General features: G+C 43.0%; 1 protein-coding gene across 4 annotated transcripts in view; it reads left to right on the top strand.

Moving 5' to 3' along the window:
• The window catches only part of LOC128694522 (ubiquitin carboxyl-terminal hydrolase 48-like), a 208,848-nt gene that overhangs the window by 53,875 nt on the left and 139,240 nt on the right, over positions 1–15,733 (top strand). For all 4 annotated transcript variants that reach the window (XM_070097910.1, XM_070097908.1, XM_070097907.1 and 1 more), the window contains 2 exons: positions 114–236; positions 14,450–14,562. In XM_070097910.1, coding sequence (XP_069954011.1) covers positions 114–236; positions 14,450–14,562 — 236 coding nt within the window. The remainder of the gene's footprint in view (positions 1–113; positions 237–14,449; positions 14,563–15,733) is intronic.

Raw genomic sequence — 15,733 nt, 5'->3', positions numbered from 1 at the left:
AGATATCCTCGTGGTCCCACAAGTGTCAGTTTATAAATGTTGTGTTGTAAGTGTACAATTTCTCATGAATAACATTTATGTAGGTTGACACAGCAGGTTTACTCTGATTTCAGGGCATGTGAACGAGGGGAGCTGGAGGTGACTGCCCCAACCCATCTGGAGAATGCTCCCCTCCTCTGTGACCATAACCATCTTCTCTTCCCAGTCTTCAGCCTCCAGTCACACCAGATGACTGAGTGAGTACAAACCCTAGCACTTTCTTGTTATATACAACAGTAATCTCTTTTTAAAAAGTATTTTTCTTAGTGTACTTCTTAATGACAAAAGATATACATGTATAGGGAAAAAATAACTTTTAAACTGTGCATGAGTGAGAGTTGTAAAAACCCTGCTGTGATTGTTTTAAAATTTAAACACAATTCGTATAGGATTCTTTTCTTTGTTTCAACTGACCAGCCGTTTCCCACCAAGGCAGGGTGGCCCAAAAAGAGAAACAAAAGTTTCTCTTTTTAACTTCAGTAATTGATGGACTAACCACGTCGACTCAAGGCTGAGGGACTGATTACCTCAAACTTCTCCTGTTCTTCACCATTCTCCTTTGTATGGACTATGAAGCCACTGTGTAGCAAAACATTTCCTCATTAAAGATACCTAAGTGTTGCACATGTGTCTAATTTAGCAATTTGTCAGTTCTCTGAACCATTCATCTACACTTCTTATATCTAATTCTTCATCTTGTCAGTACTGTTTACCATACATGTATATAACACAGATCACATACATTAATGGAAAAATGAGAATGTCATGGAAAAGTAACTGACAACTTAGAAACTAGAAGAGAAAAATTAGCATATTAGTGCATTACAATATTTTGTAGCGAGATTATTTTTTTAACGCAGCTGTCTCCTATCAAGGTAGGGTGACCCCCACAGAAAAAGGAAAACACATTCACCATCATTCATTTAACAGCTGTCTTACCAGAAGTGTGCTGACATCACAATTCAGGTGATCCTCTGAACTACAACTTCTCCTTAAGAGTGCAGGTACCTTCCCTCCTCCAGGATTCAAGTCTGGCTAATCGGTTTTTCTGAATCCCTTCATAAATGTTACCTTGCTAACTATCCAACAGCAAAATATTTGTGAACAATCAACAGCAACAAAATTCGTAAGTAAATAAATCAAATAAACAGTGACACTAAACAGTACAAAAATTTATTTATTTATTTATTTCAACACACCAGCCGTATCCCACTAAGGCAGGATGGCCCAAAAAGAAAAACGAAAGTTTCTCTTTTAAATTTAGTAATTTATACAGGAGAAGGGGTTACTAGCCCCTTGCTCCTGGCATTTTAGTTGCCTCTTACAACACGCATGGCTTACGGAGGAAGAATTCTGTTCCACTTCCCCATGGAGATAAGAGGAGATAAACAAGAACAAGAACTAGAAAGAAAATAGAAGAATACCCAGAGGGGTGTGTATATATATGCTTGTACATGTATGTGTAGTGTGACCTAAGTGTAAGTAGAAGTATCAAGACGTGCCTGAAATCTTGCATGTTTATGAGACCGGAAAAAGGACACCAGCAATCTTACCATCATGTAAAACAATTACAGGTTTTCGTTTTACACTCACTTGGCAGGACGGTAGTACCTCCCTGGGCGGTTGCTGTCTACCAACCTACTACCTAGGACAAATTTATTTAATAATATAATTAAGCATAGCTACACTAAATATATAACACACTATTTCCTTTGCTTCTTGAGCACTCTTCTATCTCTCTCTATTTTTCACCTCTTGATATTAATATTTGTTGTTGACAAAATACTTTTGTGTTTTGTCCAGTTGAGATTGCGCTGAAAAAATGCTTCTCTGTTTTGTCCAGCTGAGATTGTGTTAAAGAAATGCTTCTCTGTTTTGTCCAGTTGGGATTGAGGTGTACACATCACCAGAGGATCTCTGTACCTGGAGCCATTGTTATTGTTGGAGTATTTTTTCCCTCCAGTTGGCTTCCTGGGAACAACCTCTCTCCATTTTCTCCCTTCCGTCTGTTTTTTTTTTTTTTTACATATATATTTTAAGGTTTGTAGTCTGTGTTTATCCTCCATTTTCTGTTTCTCACCTTTGATCTCTCTCCATTTTCACTTTTCTTACTCTCACTGCTAGGGTTTAGTGCCTCCTTGTGAAAACAACAACAACAACACGACCGGTACTGCTACTACTACTACTGCTACTACTACTACTACTACTACTACTACTACTACTACTACTACTACTACTACTACTACTACTACTACTGCTACTACTACTACTGCTACTACTACTACTACTACTACTACTGCTATTACTACTGCTACTACTACTGCTAGTACAACTACTGCTATTACTACTACTACTGCTACTACTACTGCTGCTACTCTACTACTACTACTGCTGCTACTCTACTACTACTACTACTACTATACTACTACTACTACTACTACTACTACTACTACTGTCCTTCCCTTGATGGTATCCACATCACCCTACTGAAGACTTTCTGCTAAGACTGACAGATTTTATTACTTTCTGCCTGTAAGCCTTTATGTAATGGAATACAACAGGGTATCTTGGATATATCTTTGATATACCTTTGAAGGGTTTCAAGAGTTTTCCAGCTCCTGGCAATTGTCATATCTCTCAGCCTTTTGTAACTTGCTTCCCTCTCACGCTTCTCGAGTCCTCTTCAACTTTCCTCTTGTACTTCCCACTTCCAATTCCCTCCCATGCTTCCTTCTCAGCTTCCCTCTCAGCTTCCCTCTCAGCTTCTCTCTCAGCTTCTCTCTCAGCTTCTCTCTCAGCTTCTCTCTCAGCTTCTCTCTCAGCTTCTCTCAGCTTCTCTCTCAGCTTCTCTCTCAGCTTCTCTCTCAGCTTCTCTCTCAGCTTCTCTCTCAGCTTCTATCTCAGCTTCTCTCTCAGCTTCTCTCTCAGCTTCTCTCTCAGCTTCTCTCTCAGCTTCCCTCTCAGCTTCCCTCTCAGCTTCCCTCTCATCCTTCCGTTTCTTCCTTCAACTTCCTTCTCTCCCCCCCCCCCATACATTACTCTCAACTTTAACTCTCCCTGTTTCCTATTCGGTTTCTGCCTTCATTCTCCTCTTCATTTTCCCTCCTTTTCCTTCACATTATCACCTTCTTTTCCCCCTATTCTCCCCTCCCTGAGCCCCCTCCACCTGAACTACTTCATAATAAGTAAATTGCAAAGTGGAAGAGGAGGAGGAGGAAAAATAAAAGATAATATGGTGGCAAGGGTGGATAGATAAGATAAGATAAGATTTCGTTCGGATTTTTAACCCCGGAGGGTTAGCCACCCAGGATATCCCAAGAAAGTCAGTGCGTCATCGAGGACTGTCTGTCTTATTTCCATTGGGGTCCTCAATCTTGTCCCCCAGGATGCGACCCACACCAGTCGACTAACACCCAGGTACCTATTTGCTGCTAGGTGAACAGGACAACAGGAGGACAACAGGTGTAAGGAAACGTGTCGAAATGTTTCCACCCGCCGGGAATCGAACCCGGGCCCTCCGTGTGTGAAGCGGGAGCTTTAGCCACCAGGCCACCGGTGAGTGTAGCAAAAATGAAAAATGTAATGGGAGGAGGAGGAGGCTTTGGGCAGAGAAAAAGGTGGTAATGGAAGTTATGAGAGTAGAGGAGACGGAGGAAGTAGAGAAGAGTGGTGGGGAGGCAGAGGTACATGATGAGGCAGAAGAACAGAGGGAGACAGAAAAGGGGGCAGAAATAGTTGAGGAGGAGGAGAACTGCATTTTATCTAGTGTCAGGGGTTTCGTATTCTTGCAGCTGTGCCTGAGGCGAGGCTTCCATGGCGATTGCTTGGTCAATCAGGTTATTGCTGCCTGCGGCCAGCGGGCCCATGTTTTGATGAGATCTCTCTGGTCTTCGTTGCAGGGAATGCGCTCTAAGTGCTCTGAGGCAGTGAAGGATGTTAAAATATTTTCTTTTCTAAATATCTTTATTTCTACAAGTACATGTACAAAGTATACAAGCCTAGCTGACATCAGTGACATATTACTATATAGAAAGTCCCTTGTTGTGCAGAGCATCTCGGGCAAATTAGGTCAGTTTTGTCCCAGGATGCGACCCACACCTGGTCACAGACCGGGCCGCGGGGGCGTTGACCCCCGGAACTCTCTCCAGGTAACACCTGTCGACTAATACCCAGGTACCCAGTAGTAGACAGGTCTCTCTGTTGTCTGTCTCTGATAACTCCCCAATCTTGAAGGCTCATCGTAACAATAACAATAATACAAGGTCTTAGAAGAGTGTTACCACAAGTTCCTTGAGTGTTACCATAAGTTACTTGAGTGTTACAAGTTACTTGAAGTTCCTCGAAGAGTATTACCATGGTATATGTTCGTTAAATATTACTAATTCGGGTGTTGAGTAGTGTTATACAGATGCTAAAGCTATTTACATGACTTAATTTGACCGAGAGGTTGGGGTTCAGGTCAGGTGTTGCATGTGTTGTGTTAGAAACACAGGTCAGGTGTTGCATGTGTTGTGTTAGTGAGAAACACAGGTCAGGTGTTGCGTGTGTTGTGTGGATCTCTGTTCTGTTGAAAGACTCCCGGGAAAAATCTGTCGGTTCTGTCATGTGATGCATTATTATTATTATTATTATTATTATTATTATTATTATTATTATTATTAGGGGAAAGCGTTGAAACCGTAAGGGGTCAAGCAGCGCCTAGGAAGTAGTGAGTAATCATATTCTATTTATGGGAAGATAACTATGATGTGTAGGTTTAGGAGGTTGCCCCGACCATTTTGAAGAGTCTACAGCCATTTATTTTAAATAAACCCAAATGGCTGTAGCAATTCCATGCCATAAATGCCCCAAATACCCTTCGTGAAAATGACAAATATTTAACAAGAGACGTTTGCATCAAATGATTCTTTTTAGAAAATAAATTGGTTACCGTTGTTGTTGCTGATGTTTTTGTTGTAAACACGTGGCTGTATCACACACACATTTACAGTCTAAATTATTCACATAGCGTATTATTTATATATTATAATCAAGGGGGAAGCGCTAAACCCGGAGGATTATACAGCGCCTGGGGGGGGGGGATGTGGAAGGCATTCAGGCTTAATTCGGGGAACTGGAGCACATATCCAATTCCCTAAATCAAGAGCCCCTCACCAACATCAAGGAACCTTCCTTGAGGGGATTCACATAGCGTAGCTGTAGAAGAACTTGTGTGTCGTTGATAACACGTTTGATACTGTTTAGCAGTTTATGTGCTACTATTACTACTACTACTAATAATAAATTATAATAAATTATAATAAATCAGCAAGAAAAGCAAAAGCAGAAAGACAACAGCAACAACAACATTAGGAAAACTATAAACCAACTGCAGGAAAACTGTTACAAAACAACAGCAGACACCAAGAACATCACAGCACCAGAAACATGAACAAAAAGCACAGCAACAACAGCACTAAGAATAGAAACAGTTTAAACAGCGGCAGCAGCAACAGCTAAAACAGCGGCAGCAGCAACAGCTAAAACAGCGGCAGCAACAGCTAAAACAGCGGCAGCAACAGCTAAAACAGCGGCAGCAACAGCTAAAACAGCGGCAGCAACAGCTAAAACAGCGGCAGCAACAGCTAAAACAGTGGCAGCAACAGCTAAAACAGCGGCAGCAGCAACAGCTAAAACAGCGGCAGCAACAGCTAAAACAGCGGCAGCAACAGCTAAGAGAGTTGCAGTATCGGCTACAATTGTTCACTCTAGGAAGACTCGTGTACAGAGATGACTTGTCACCCAGCAAGTAGTCAGCTGCCACAGGGAGGGTACTGCCCATCCTACTCAGCAGAGCACCACTGCTCCCCATCCCCTCGCTTCTTGCCCCTAAGGGCGTTCCGGGGGTGGAGGGGGCCAAATCAATGGGTTCCTACACCCCTTTACATTCCAAAAACGACCAATCCGATTACGTGGGGTCCCTTGAGAACGTTAGGGGTAGGGGGAGAGTGGAATTGGCCGCGTGGGTGGGAAGTTTTCCCGTGCTGTGGATAGCGCCTCTTCTCTCCAGCTATCGTTCAGTAGTCAACACCTGTGTCCTCGTTGTCTCAGGAGATATATACACCCAAAGGTGTACGTTTCTTAGTGTGTATACAGTCGCTGAGAGTTTTTAAGGGGTGTAGCAAGGATGGTGGTTGTTTATTTTAAGGGGTGTAGCAAGGATGGTGGTTGTTTATTTTAAGGGGTGTAGCGATGATGGTGGTTGCTTAAGGGGTGTAGCAAGGATGGTGGTTGCTGAAGGGGTGTAGCAAGGATGGTGATTTAAACCACCATTCCTTGGTACACCCCATTAATCCCTATTTTAGGCGAGCAGACATGCAGTAGTTAACACCATAGCAGAAGAAGCAACAGGAGCACATAGTGCTCCGTAGGTGATTTGAGCCGCAAAAATGGTAAGTATGTACTTGTTTGGGGAAATAGTTAAAGTGGATGTTGTCAAGATTCCGAATTGAAACATAGGTTTGTCTTCAGGGAGAGCAGGGGTGAAAAAAAAGCTACCTCAATAAATATTGCTAGCGCTTCCCGTCTGTCACCAGAAAGGCAGGCCCTGCCCTCCTGGTGAGGGAGCTGTACCCCCCTTCTCTCTCTCTCTCTTTCTCTCTCTCTCTCTCTCTCTCTCTCTCTCTCTCTCTCTCTCTCTCTCTATCTCTCTCTCTCTCTCTCTCTCTCTCTCTCTCTCTCTCTCTCTCCTCAATGCTTCTCGGTTTTGCTCCAACATTTGCGATTGTTGGTAATGTGTTTATGTGAAGCACTAAGCCCGTTTGGGTGATTCGTAGCAAGTGGGGATAGAGGCGACTCGATCCTCCGTCCTCTAATCGTAATGACCATAGTCACTGCCTAGTTGGGGCTCAGCTACCTCTCCTGGCAGATCAGCGTAGTTGATCACCACTGGTTTCCAGTACACTGGTTTCCAGTACACTGATTTTCAGTACACTGGTTTCCAGTACACTGGTTTCCAGTACACTGGTTTCCAGTACACTGGTTTCCAGTACACTGGTTTCCAGTACACTGGTTTCCAGTACACTGGTTTCCAGTGTTTTGTTTAGAAGTACACTGTGTTCATTGTGTACATTGTTTCCCAGTACAATGTTTCTGACCTTTACCATTGATTGTGTGAGATGGATAGAGACAAGAGCAGTTATATGTAACCTGTTTACCACGTTTCGCTCGGGTTGCATGAAGTCACGAACAGAAGACGTCGAAAAGTCGTCGATAACGTTTCAGCGTAAAATGTACGTCACAGTAACGTGGCTGGAACAAATCACAAAATACCCACACTTATGAAAAGAAAGTTAAGACGACGTTTCGGTCCTTTCTGGACCATTGCTCAGGATGGGAAGCTGGGAGGACTTACACTGAAAAGTATAGAAAGATACACTGGAGAGCATAACGTTCTGCTCAGGTTAGGGAGTTTGATACAGCTGTGCTTTGAACGAAACGTTGTTCGCTTAACGGCTTGTCCTGCATACCTGTCTTGTTTTCCACTTGCAATTGATAAGTCACCGACAAGCAACTTTTGATGGAGTGCACAATATTTTTATTCTTCACTCTCTTCTTCAGTGCCTTGAGATGTTTACCAAGTAAGTTTATTCGGGTATACACACATACAGTTACATAGATTATCTTATAGCAGCATATGTATAGAGAACCCAGGATAACCCAAAACACGTCAAAGTGACTTATTTCCATTGGGGTCCTTTTAATACCTTATTATTATACTATGATACTGTTATACTCTTCCCTTCTTTTCTGAAAGTGTCATATGTACTGCAGATGCTGCCTGTGACTCTTTCTGAGTATTGTTCCATAGTCTGACTATGGAACAATACTATTTTCCAGACTTAGGGACTGACCACCTCAAAACTTTAAGGGTGATTGACTGATTACATCGTCTTCACGTCTCTTCTGCTTCTATCAACTTTTCTGTACTCGACTGAAGAAGCCTACTGTGTAGGCGAAACGTTTCAAAATAAAGATACGTAACTGTTGCATATGTGTCTTACCTAACAACCTGTCGGTATTTTATACCATTTCAATGTTCAACACGACATAACATTGCCGTTTCCTCTTGTTGTTTGGCCTTTCCTTCTCGTTGTCTTTTGTTTCTTCTGTTTCTCTTTTGTATCTGGAACGCTACGTTCCTTCTGTGCCGCGGGTGAATGGTGGAGTTGTAGCGTTCTATTTTTTTGTAAATTTTATTACTGTAAAATGACTTGAAGTTCTCAAAATATCCATAAACGAAGTTTTAGGAATATAATCGACTATAAAATCACGAGACAGAAATGAAAATTGTAATGAAGGAAAATTGGAATTAGCAACTAAGTACACAAGAGGCCATGACTCTACGTATATTGAAAGTTAAGACATATGTGCAACATCTGGATATCTTTATTGTAGACGTTTCGCCATCCAGTGGCGAAACATGTGTCTTAACTTTCATATTGTCGGTATTTATACCTTTCTTCTACGTATATTGTAAAAATAGAGGCCCCCAAAATACAGAATAATAGACTATTGGAAAGGACTCAAAGGTAGTGGATGCCACAACAGTTGAGAAGGGATTGGGAGGAGAGAAAACATTATGAATAAATAAAATATGAAAATTAGCATGGATCATGTAATACAGATGAATCACGGAACGGTTGGGGTTTGAACTCATAGCAGTTAAATTTCTAAAACTAAATACGCACGTCTGAGCACATACGTGCGATGTACGTTCGTGTATAATTTCTCGTGTATGTGTTGGTATGCGTTCTGTGGCTTCCGTAACAGTTCGTGGCTTAAAGGGTGAGTGTGATACAGGCAGGGGAAAGTTAAGATAGCAACACGTCGTCTGTTGACAAGCAGCCACCAACAAAACCTGCCGCTGTGATTGCCTTCACTCGCGTCGAAGGTTTAGGGAACCGGGAAGATACCCCACAAAACAAGTCATTAATTAAATCTCTGTCGCTCACAGAATGAGTTGGATTGTAGCCAGAACGGAATTTGAACGGTAGAAATTATGTTGTGCTTCGCTCTGTGTGTGATTATGTTGAACAAGAACGATACTAATGATGTAAGACACATTTGCAACATCTGGGTATCTTTATTTGTAGACGTTTCGTCATCCAAATAAAGATGCCCAGATGTTGCACATGGGTCTAATTCTTCATCTTGTCGGTATTGTCTACCATTTATATAAGAAGTTAAATCAGTGTGGGCGAGGCTTGCTTAGTAGATATAGAATTTCATTGTTTTCAGTCACCTTAATCTTGATCAAAATTATAACATTCCTTGAAAGGTATTCAGTCCCTTAGTCTTGGTTTTTATAGAATTATAAATAAATTGGTGTATATTGGGTTAGGCAAGTGTCACTAGGCCTCTTAAGAGTGCTGCTCTGGATTGTGTGAGGTTCAGGTTAAGCTTGATTCTTCAGGATAGTGTTGTGGTAGGTTCATTCTTCCTTTGTGTGGGGTTTGGTTGGGTTCCTAAGGCTCCAGTCTTGTTGAGTGCCTTAGCTTGTATGGTTGGTATGGTTGTTCTTGGATGGTGGTAGTGCTTGTGTGATGGTAGTGCATGTATGGTGGTGGTGCATGTATGGTGATGTATGTATGGTGGCGATGTATGTATTGTGGTAATGCATGTATGGTGGTGATGCACGTATGGTGGTGTATGTATGGTGGTGATGCACGTATGGTGGTGTATGTATGGTGGTGATGCATGTATGGTGGTGGTTCTTATATAGTCGTGGTTTCTGTATATTGGTTTGGTCCTCCCTCGACTCTTCGTGTTCATAAGAGAGAGAGTTACTCGCACCTTACATCTGGTAAACACTGCAACTTTAGTGAGAAAAACTCTGATAATTTGATTCCAAGTTCTTTTGTTTTTGGTGCTTCGAGTGTACAGTTAATTTCCTGTCTACTCAAGTTGTTTTTATATCCAGGGAACGTGAAAGACGGACATCTGGCAATCGTTTAACTTCAGTACAAACGTTAGTTTACGGTTTATTTATGCAAAATATATTATACGAATATGCTTTGTTTACTATATGCGTAGATCGCGTATTCATCTGTGTTGCTGTCTGAGGACCTGAGCGCTCATTTTAAATTATCATGATCGTCATAGATTAAGCTCATGGAAAAATTGGCGTAATTTCTGGTGGTTAGATGTATTGGTATATTACCTATCGTGCCTTAGGGTCCCATTCTATCTCAGTCGGCAGCAACCAGTAATAAAATGTAATTCATAGAGTAGGGACTAAAGTATGTCGTGTTTATATCCTGAGACACACTGGTTGGAATAGGTTGAAATATGCCTTCAGCACACTCAGGTCTTGTTAGTTAGCTGTATTATGCACCCACCCTGTACTCATCCTGTGGACGATAGTCAGAGATTACAGAGGCACATAATGAGTCCACGAGCTGGGTTTCCTCAGCTCGAGTGTGTAAATAGTTTTGTTTCCTTTGTGGAGTTATTTTGGTTGTGTATGGTTTGATTTCGTTAAAATATTACAAGATGTAAGCCAGGACCTTAATATGTCAAACCTCCGTGTCTCATCTCTCATGTTACCCATGTTTATTATATAGAGTACGGTAATAGATTGGTGAACAACAATCATCCAGAGAGGTACTACTGTTCTGATGTGTTAAACGTTTTGCTCTTTGATAGGGTTATTGGTCTTTTCTTTCTCTTTCATGAACACTAATGATGACAGGTAAATCTTGCAACTTTCTGCTTATATTCTGCATACTCTTAGCTTTCATGTATGTTTCTTAATACGTGTTATTTCTGTAATATTTTCTTTCCAGTTTATGAGGCCTGGTCTGAGACCGGGCAGTGAGGGGCGATGGTCCTAGAAACTGTTAGCACAACTTCAAGGATACCTGGAGTATTACCTGCTTCAGGTGTCTACAAGAGTATAATCATAATATTCCATAACATATGGCGTTAACCAGATTTTAGGTCTTCAGCAGGTGTCTTGGATGTATCACCTTGCCCCCTTTAGAGGTTTTTCCATATGTTGTATTGGTTCTTACCCAGGAGAGCAGAAATACTTTTATTTTGAAGTTGCACACTATTGCTTGTAAATGTAATCGTATGGCGGGTTCCTCGTGGTTGCTTATCCTCTATTATCGTCTTATATACAATTTGATGAGATGATGTATTCTCTGGAAGTATAAATTGACACAGACACCAGTTGTAGAATGAGATTTACAGAGACAGTATTTCTCTCTGTGAAGAGCTTCATGACTTCACGGCTAAAGCTTTATGTAGAGTGAAACGTTGTTGTAATAGCGTATTCTGCAGCTTGTTTTCAGCTTTTTGCTCCTTGAAAATCGGGCCCGGAATGTTATGTGCATGACGATGTAATGGATTGGCTTTACATTAAGAAAGTTGATCACGTAAATATGTAGTGAATCTATACTTGAGTGACAGCTCTTCAAACGTGTAACTAGAGAGTCTTGGTGGTTACTGGTGTCTGGTATGAAGTGTGTGGGGTACCTGGTACGTGCTATGGTAATTACAGATATTGGCTTCACAGCCTTTATGATCACTCGCTTTTGTTTTCCTCTAGTTACCACTTCCACTTATCTCTTTCACCACAAGTTTTTCTCCATCTCTCTGTGTGACTCTCCTCTCCTCCCATTCAGTGTCTGCTCTCGTGTCTCACTGTATTCGCCTCTCGTTCAGTGTTTTCTCTCATCCCCAAGGATTAGCATTTTACACTTGCTATATTATATCTGTCACTTTTCAGACCATGACATTAGTTTGTCCAAATCTTCCAGAAGTTCAGTGATATCCTCTCTGATCTTAGTATCTGCTCTCTCTCTCTCTCTCTTTACACAGTGTTTAACAATATTAGGATAAGGGTTCCTAACTTTATTGAGAAGCTAAGAGCTGTTACCTACATCAGCTTACTTGAAAGCCTTTTTATTGTTAGGAGACATACAAATATGGAACAGGATGAAGCTGGGAGCCATCTGTGGGCCAGTATTTTCATTTGATTAACTGACTTTATCTCGTTGATATTATGTCTCGCTCTCTCTCTCTCTCTCTCTCTCTCTCTCTCTCTCTCTCTCTCTCTCTCTCTCTCTCTCTCTCTCTCTCTCTCTCTCTCTCATTCAGTGTCTCCTCTTTCACACAGTTTCTCTACTCTCTTCTGTCATTCAAGTCTTTTTCTACTCCGTTCCCTCCTCTACAGCTCTGCTGTTCTCTTATTTCCTCTAGAACTTCTCCTCTTCCCTCACTTTACTCTTGATATCCTTGCTTTCCTGGGTCTGCCAGAACCTCATCCTCCTTCATTCTACCCTTCACCGTCTCCCCTTCCTCACCCCTTCCCCCTCCTCACCCCTTCCCCCTCCTCACCCGTTTTCCCTCCTACCCGCCTCCCTGTCTCCCTTTCTCCTCCCTTCCTGCGTCATCCATCTTGTGCGAGCGCTCAGCAGAAACGTTTTTATCCTCTCTTAGAAAACGTTTTTATCCCATGCTCCTGCCCCCTCCCTCCCTCCCTCCCTCCCTTCCTCCATCTCTTCCCTACTCCCATTCCACTCCCCGCTCTTTCCCCTCTCCTTCCCCACTCCCATTCTACTCCTTCGTTCCGGAGAATAATGGAGGGCGAGGCGCGGTGTATTTGTTATTTCCCAAATTAGTGGACTAATCACTGGCGTGGAATTATGCCAGGGATGAGGAGCTTATCCCTGGTGGGTGGTGGAGGATACCAGCGAGGCAGCGGGAACCCTGCGTCGTTGATGACACAGAGAAATACACATGCATACATTTTAAATGTGTGTGTGTGTGTGTGTGTGTGTGTGTGTGTGTGTGTGTGTGTGTGTGTGTGTGTGTGTGGTTGCAGGGGTCGATTCATAGCTTCTGGCCCCACTTCACTGGTCGCCACTAGGTCCACATTCTCCCTGCTCCATGAGCTTTATCATACCTGTGTGTGTGTGTGTGTGTGTGTGTGCGTGTGTGTGTGTGTGTGTGTGTGTGTGTGTGTGTGTGTGTGTGTGTGTGTGTGTGTGTGTGTGTGTGTGTGCGTGTGTGCGCGTGTGTGTGTGAATGAGAAGTGGAGTAGCGTGGTGGTGACGTCAAGTACACAAAGGCCAAGTAGGCCTCCTGCGGAACATCTCTAATCCCTAGTTAGGCACATTTTTAGCTGTGATGAAGGTTTTTGTGGCACATGAGGTAATGGCGTCTGTCTTGCATCCGGCTTTAATTATCCGTACCACCAACAGCACAATTATTTCTCAAGAAGGTGTCTGGAAATATCTCTAAGGTTGTTCTATATTATCCAAACAAAATCGGCAACACTATTTCCAACAGACATAGAAAAAATTCCCCACAACACACTAATCCCTCCTCCCTCTCCAACACTTCGTTATCTTAAAGTGGTAGTGGTGTTTGAGAGTTTGTGCCCATGGGTAGGGGGCTTCTTTTCTAGGAGACGTTCGTCTCCTCACAGGGAACTTGCCTGCCTAAGATCCCATCATCTCTCTCAGCATAAATGGTGGAGATATTTTCCCTTTCTTCTACATATGATAACACTGCCAATGCCACTCAAATTATTGTGTATATGGATTGTGTAATATTAAAAATACTTCGATTTTTTTTATTTGCTTTCCGACTATGACTTAACATGAGTGTAAATTGACCCTGGCAGTAGCAGCTTGATAACGATTGTGTAAAGTTGGTAATGCTAGAAATGGCCAGCTCAGCAGTTTTTTCAGCGGCATGTTCTGTAAGCCAACCACCGCATACAGGTGTTGTATTTCATATAATGCTAAACTCGTGGGGGGTCTTTCAAGGAGTGGTTGAAGCTCGATCCTCTGCCATCTGGTTGCGTCTCGATCTCTGATGAGGCAGGATGTTGGCGATCGCACTACAACACTCGAGGAAAAAGTGCAAATCTCTTATACAAAATATCCTGTCAGGGAAAATCATTGAAGCAACTGTATTATTGAAACTACCCACATTCTGACGCTACCCAAATCATGGTGAAGCTACCTGTATCATGTAGCTTTCTGCATCCCGAAGCTACCAACATAATTCAAGCAATCTACATCAGTGAAGCCACCTACATCATTAAAGCTAACCATAGTAATTGAGGCTACCCACACTCAAGCTACCCACATCAGTGAAGCTACCCGCATCATATCAAAACCTAGTCTCACCCCCGACAAGAACAATGGAAGCCGGATGTCATTGCATCATATGCCAGGAAAGACTTGTATCCCAGCACCAAGTTTACCTATGTAGGAATTTAGGGAGCTCAGCAAGAGGCCTTTTAGGCCTACACGCTGCACACACACACACCGATTAAACTGTATTAACCACCCTTAATTGGAAGGGATTTCTGTCTGTTATTGTTAACAACTTTTGCATTTCACTCCCTCAGGTACCTGGTGTTGGTGTGGGAGGAGGAGTGGAACATTCTTAAGGAGCTCTACCCACCTGACCACACAATAACAGCTTCCTTCAGTGATGCTGGCATACTACAGACGGTACCTAGTAAGTCTTTAAGCATTCCAAAGTCTACAGTATGTATCATGGTAATGCAGTGGTTGAGAATGCCGACAGCATGTAAATTAAACACAGGTTGGGCTATGGCATTTGACTGTGAAGACATTTCGTCTGCCTGGGACTTGTGTGGCAGTAAAGACACACCTACTTTATTGTGTACCTTATTTACAGTGCATGTGACATGTTAAATGATGAAACAACGGAACGGGTGGGATTTGAACCCATGTCGAGTGAGACGTAAAACTCCCTTTGCCAAAGTGTTCAAAAATATACCTAGTTGGATGGATCTTATTGTAGCCAGGTGGCCGCGTGGCTTATGCACTGGTCGAGTTATACGACTCATTCGCCATGGGTTCAAACACCACCCGTTACGTGGTTTGGTAGTAATCGTCTTATTACGAGTTCGTAAGTCATGTTGGATGATGTTTTTGATGGGGATTCACATGATATATTGGTAGAGGAACTGCTGCTGCTTCCAGGAGTGTTGTGACACGAGGGCTTCCAGGGTGTGTTGTGACACGAGGGATTCCAGGGTGTGTTGTGACACGAGGGCTTCCAGGGTGTGTTGTGACACGAGGGATTCCAGGTGTGTTGTGACACGAGGGCTTCCAGGGTGTGTTGTGACACGAGGGCTTCCAGGGTGTGTTGTGACACGAGGGCTTCCAGGTGTGTTGTGACACGAGGGCTTCCAGGTGTGTTGTGACACTAGGGCTTCCAGGGTGTGTTGTGACAGGAGGGCTTCCAGGGAGTGTTGTGACACTAAGGCTTCTAGGGAGTGTTGTGACACGAGGGTTTCCGGGGGTTTTGTGACACGAGGGCTTCCAGGTGTGTTGTGACACTAGGGCTTCCAGGGTGTGTTGTGACAGGAGGGCTTCCAGGGAGTGTTGTGACACTAAGGCTTCTAGGGAGTGTTGTGACACGAGGGTTTCCGGGGGTTTTGTGACACGAGGGCTTCCAGGTGTGTTGTGACACTAGGGCTTCCAGGGTGTGTTGTGACAGGAGGGCTTCCAGGGAGTGTTGTGACACTAAGGCTTCTAGGGAGTGTTGTGACACGAGGGTTTCCGGGGGTTTTGTGACACGAGGGCTTCCAGGTGTGTTGTGACATGAGGCCTTGTGTGTAGCCGGTACTTTATCTTTGATGATGCTTCGGGTGGAATTA

The sequence above is a fragment of the Cherax quadricarinatus genome, chromosome 60, assembly GCF_038502225.1.
Source record: "Cherax quadricarinatus isolate ZL_2023a chromosome 60, ASM3850222v1, whole genome shotgun sequence".
Classification (NCBI taxonomy): domain Eukaryota; kingdom Metazoa; phylum Arthropoda; class Malacostraca; order Decapoda; family Parastacidae; genus Cherax; species Cherax quadricarinatus.
This window is presented reverse-complemented; position numbering and strand designations above follow the sequence as displayed.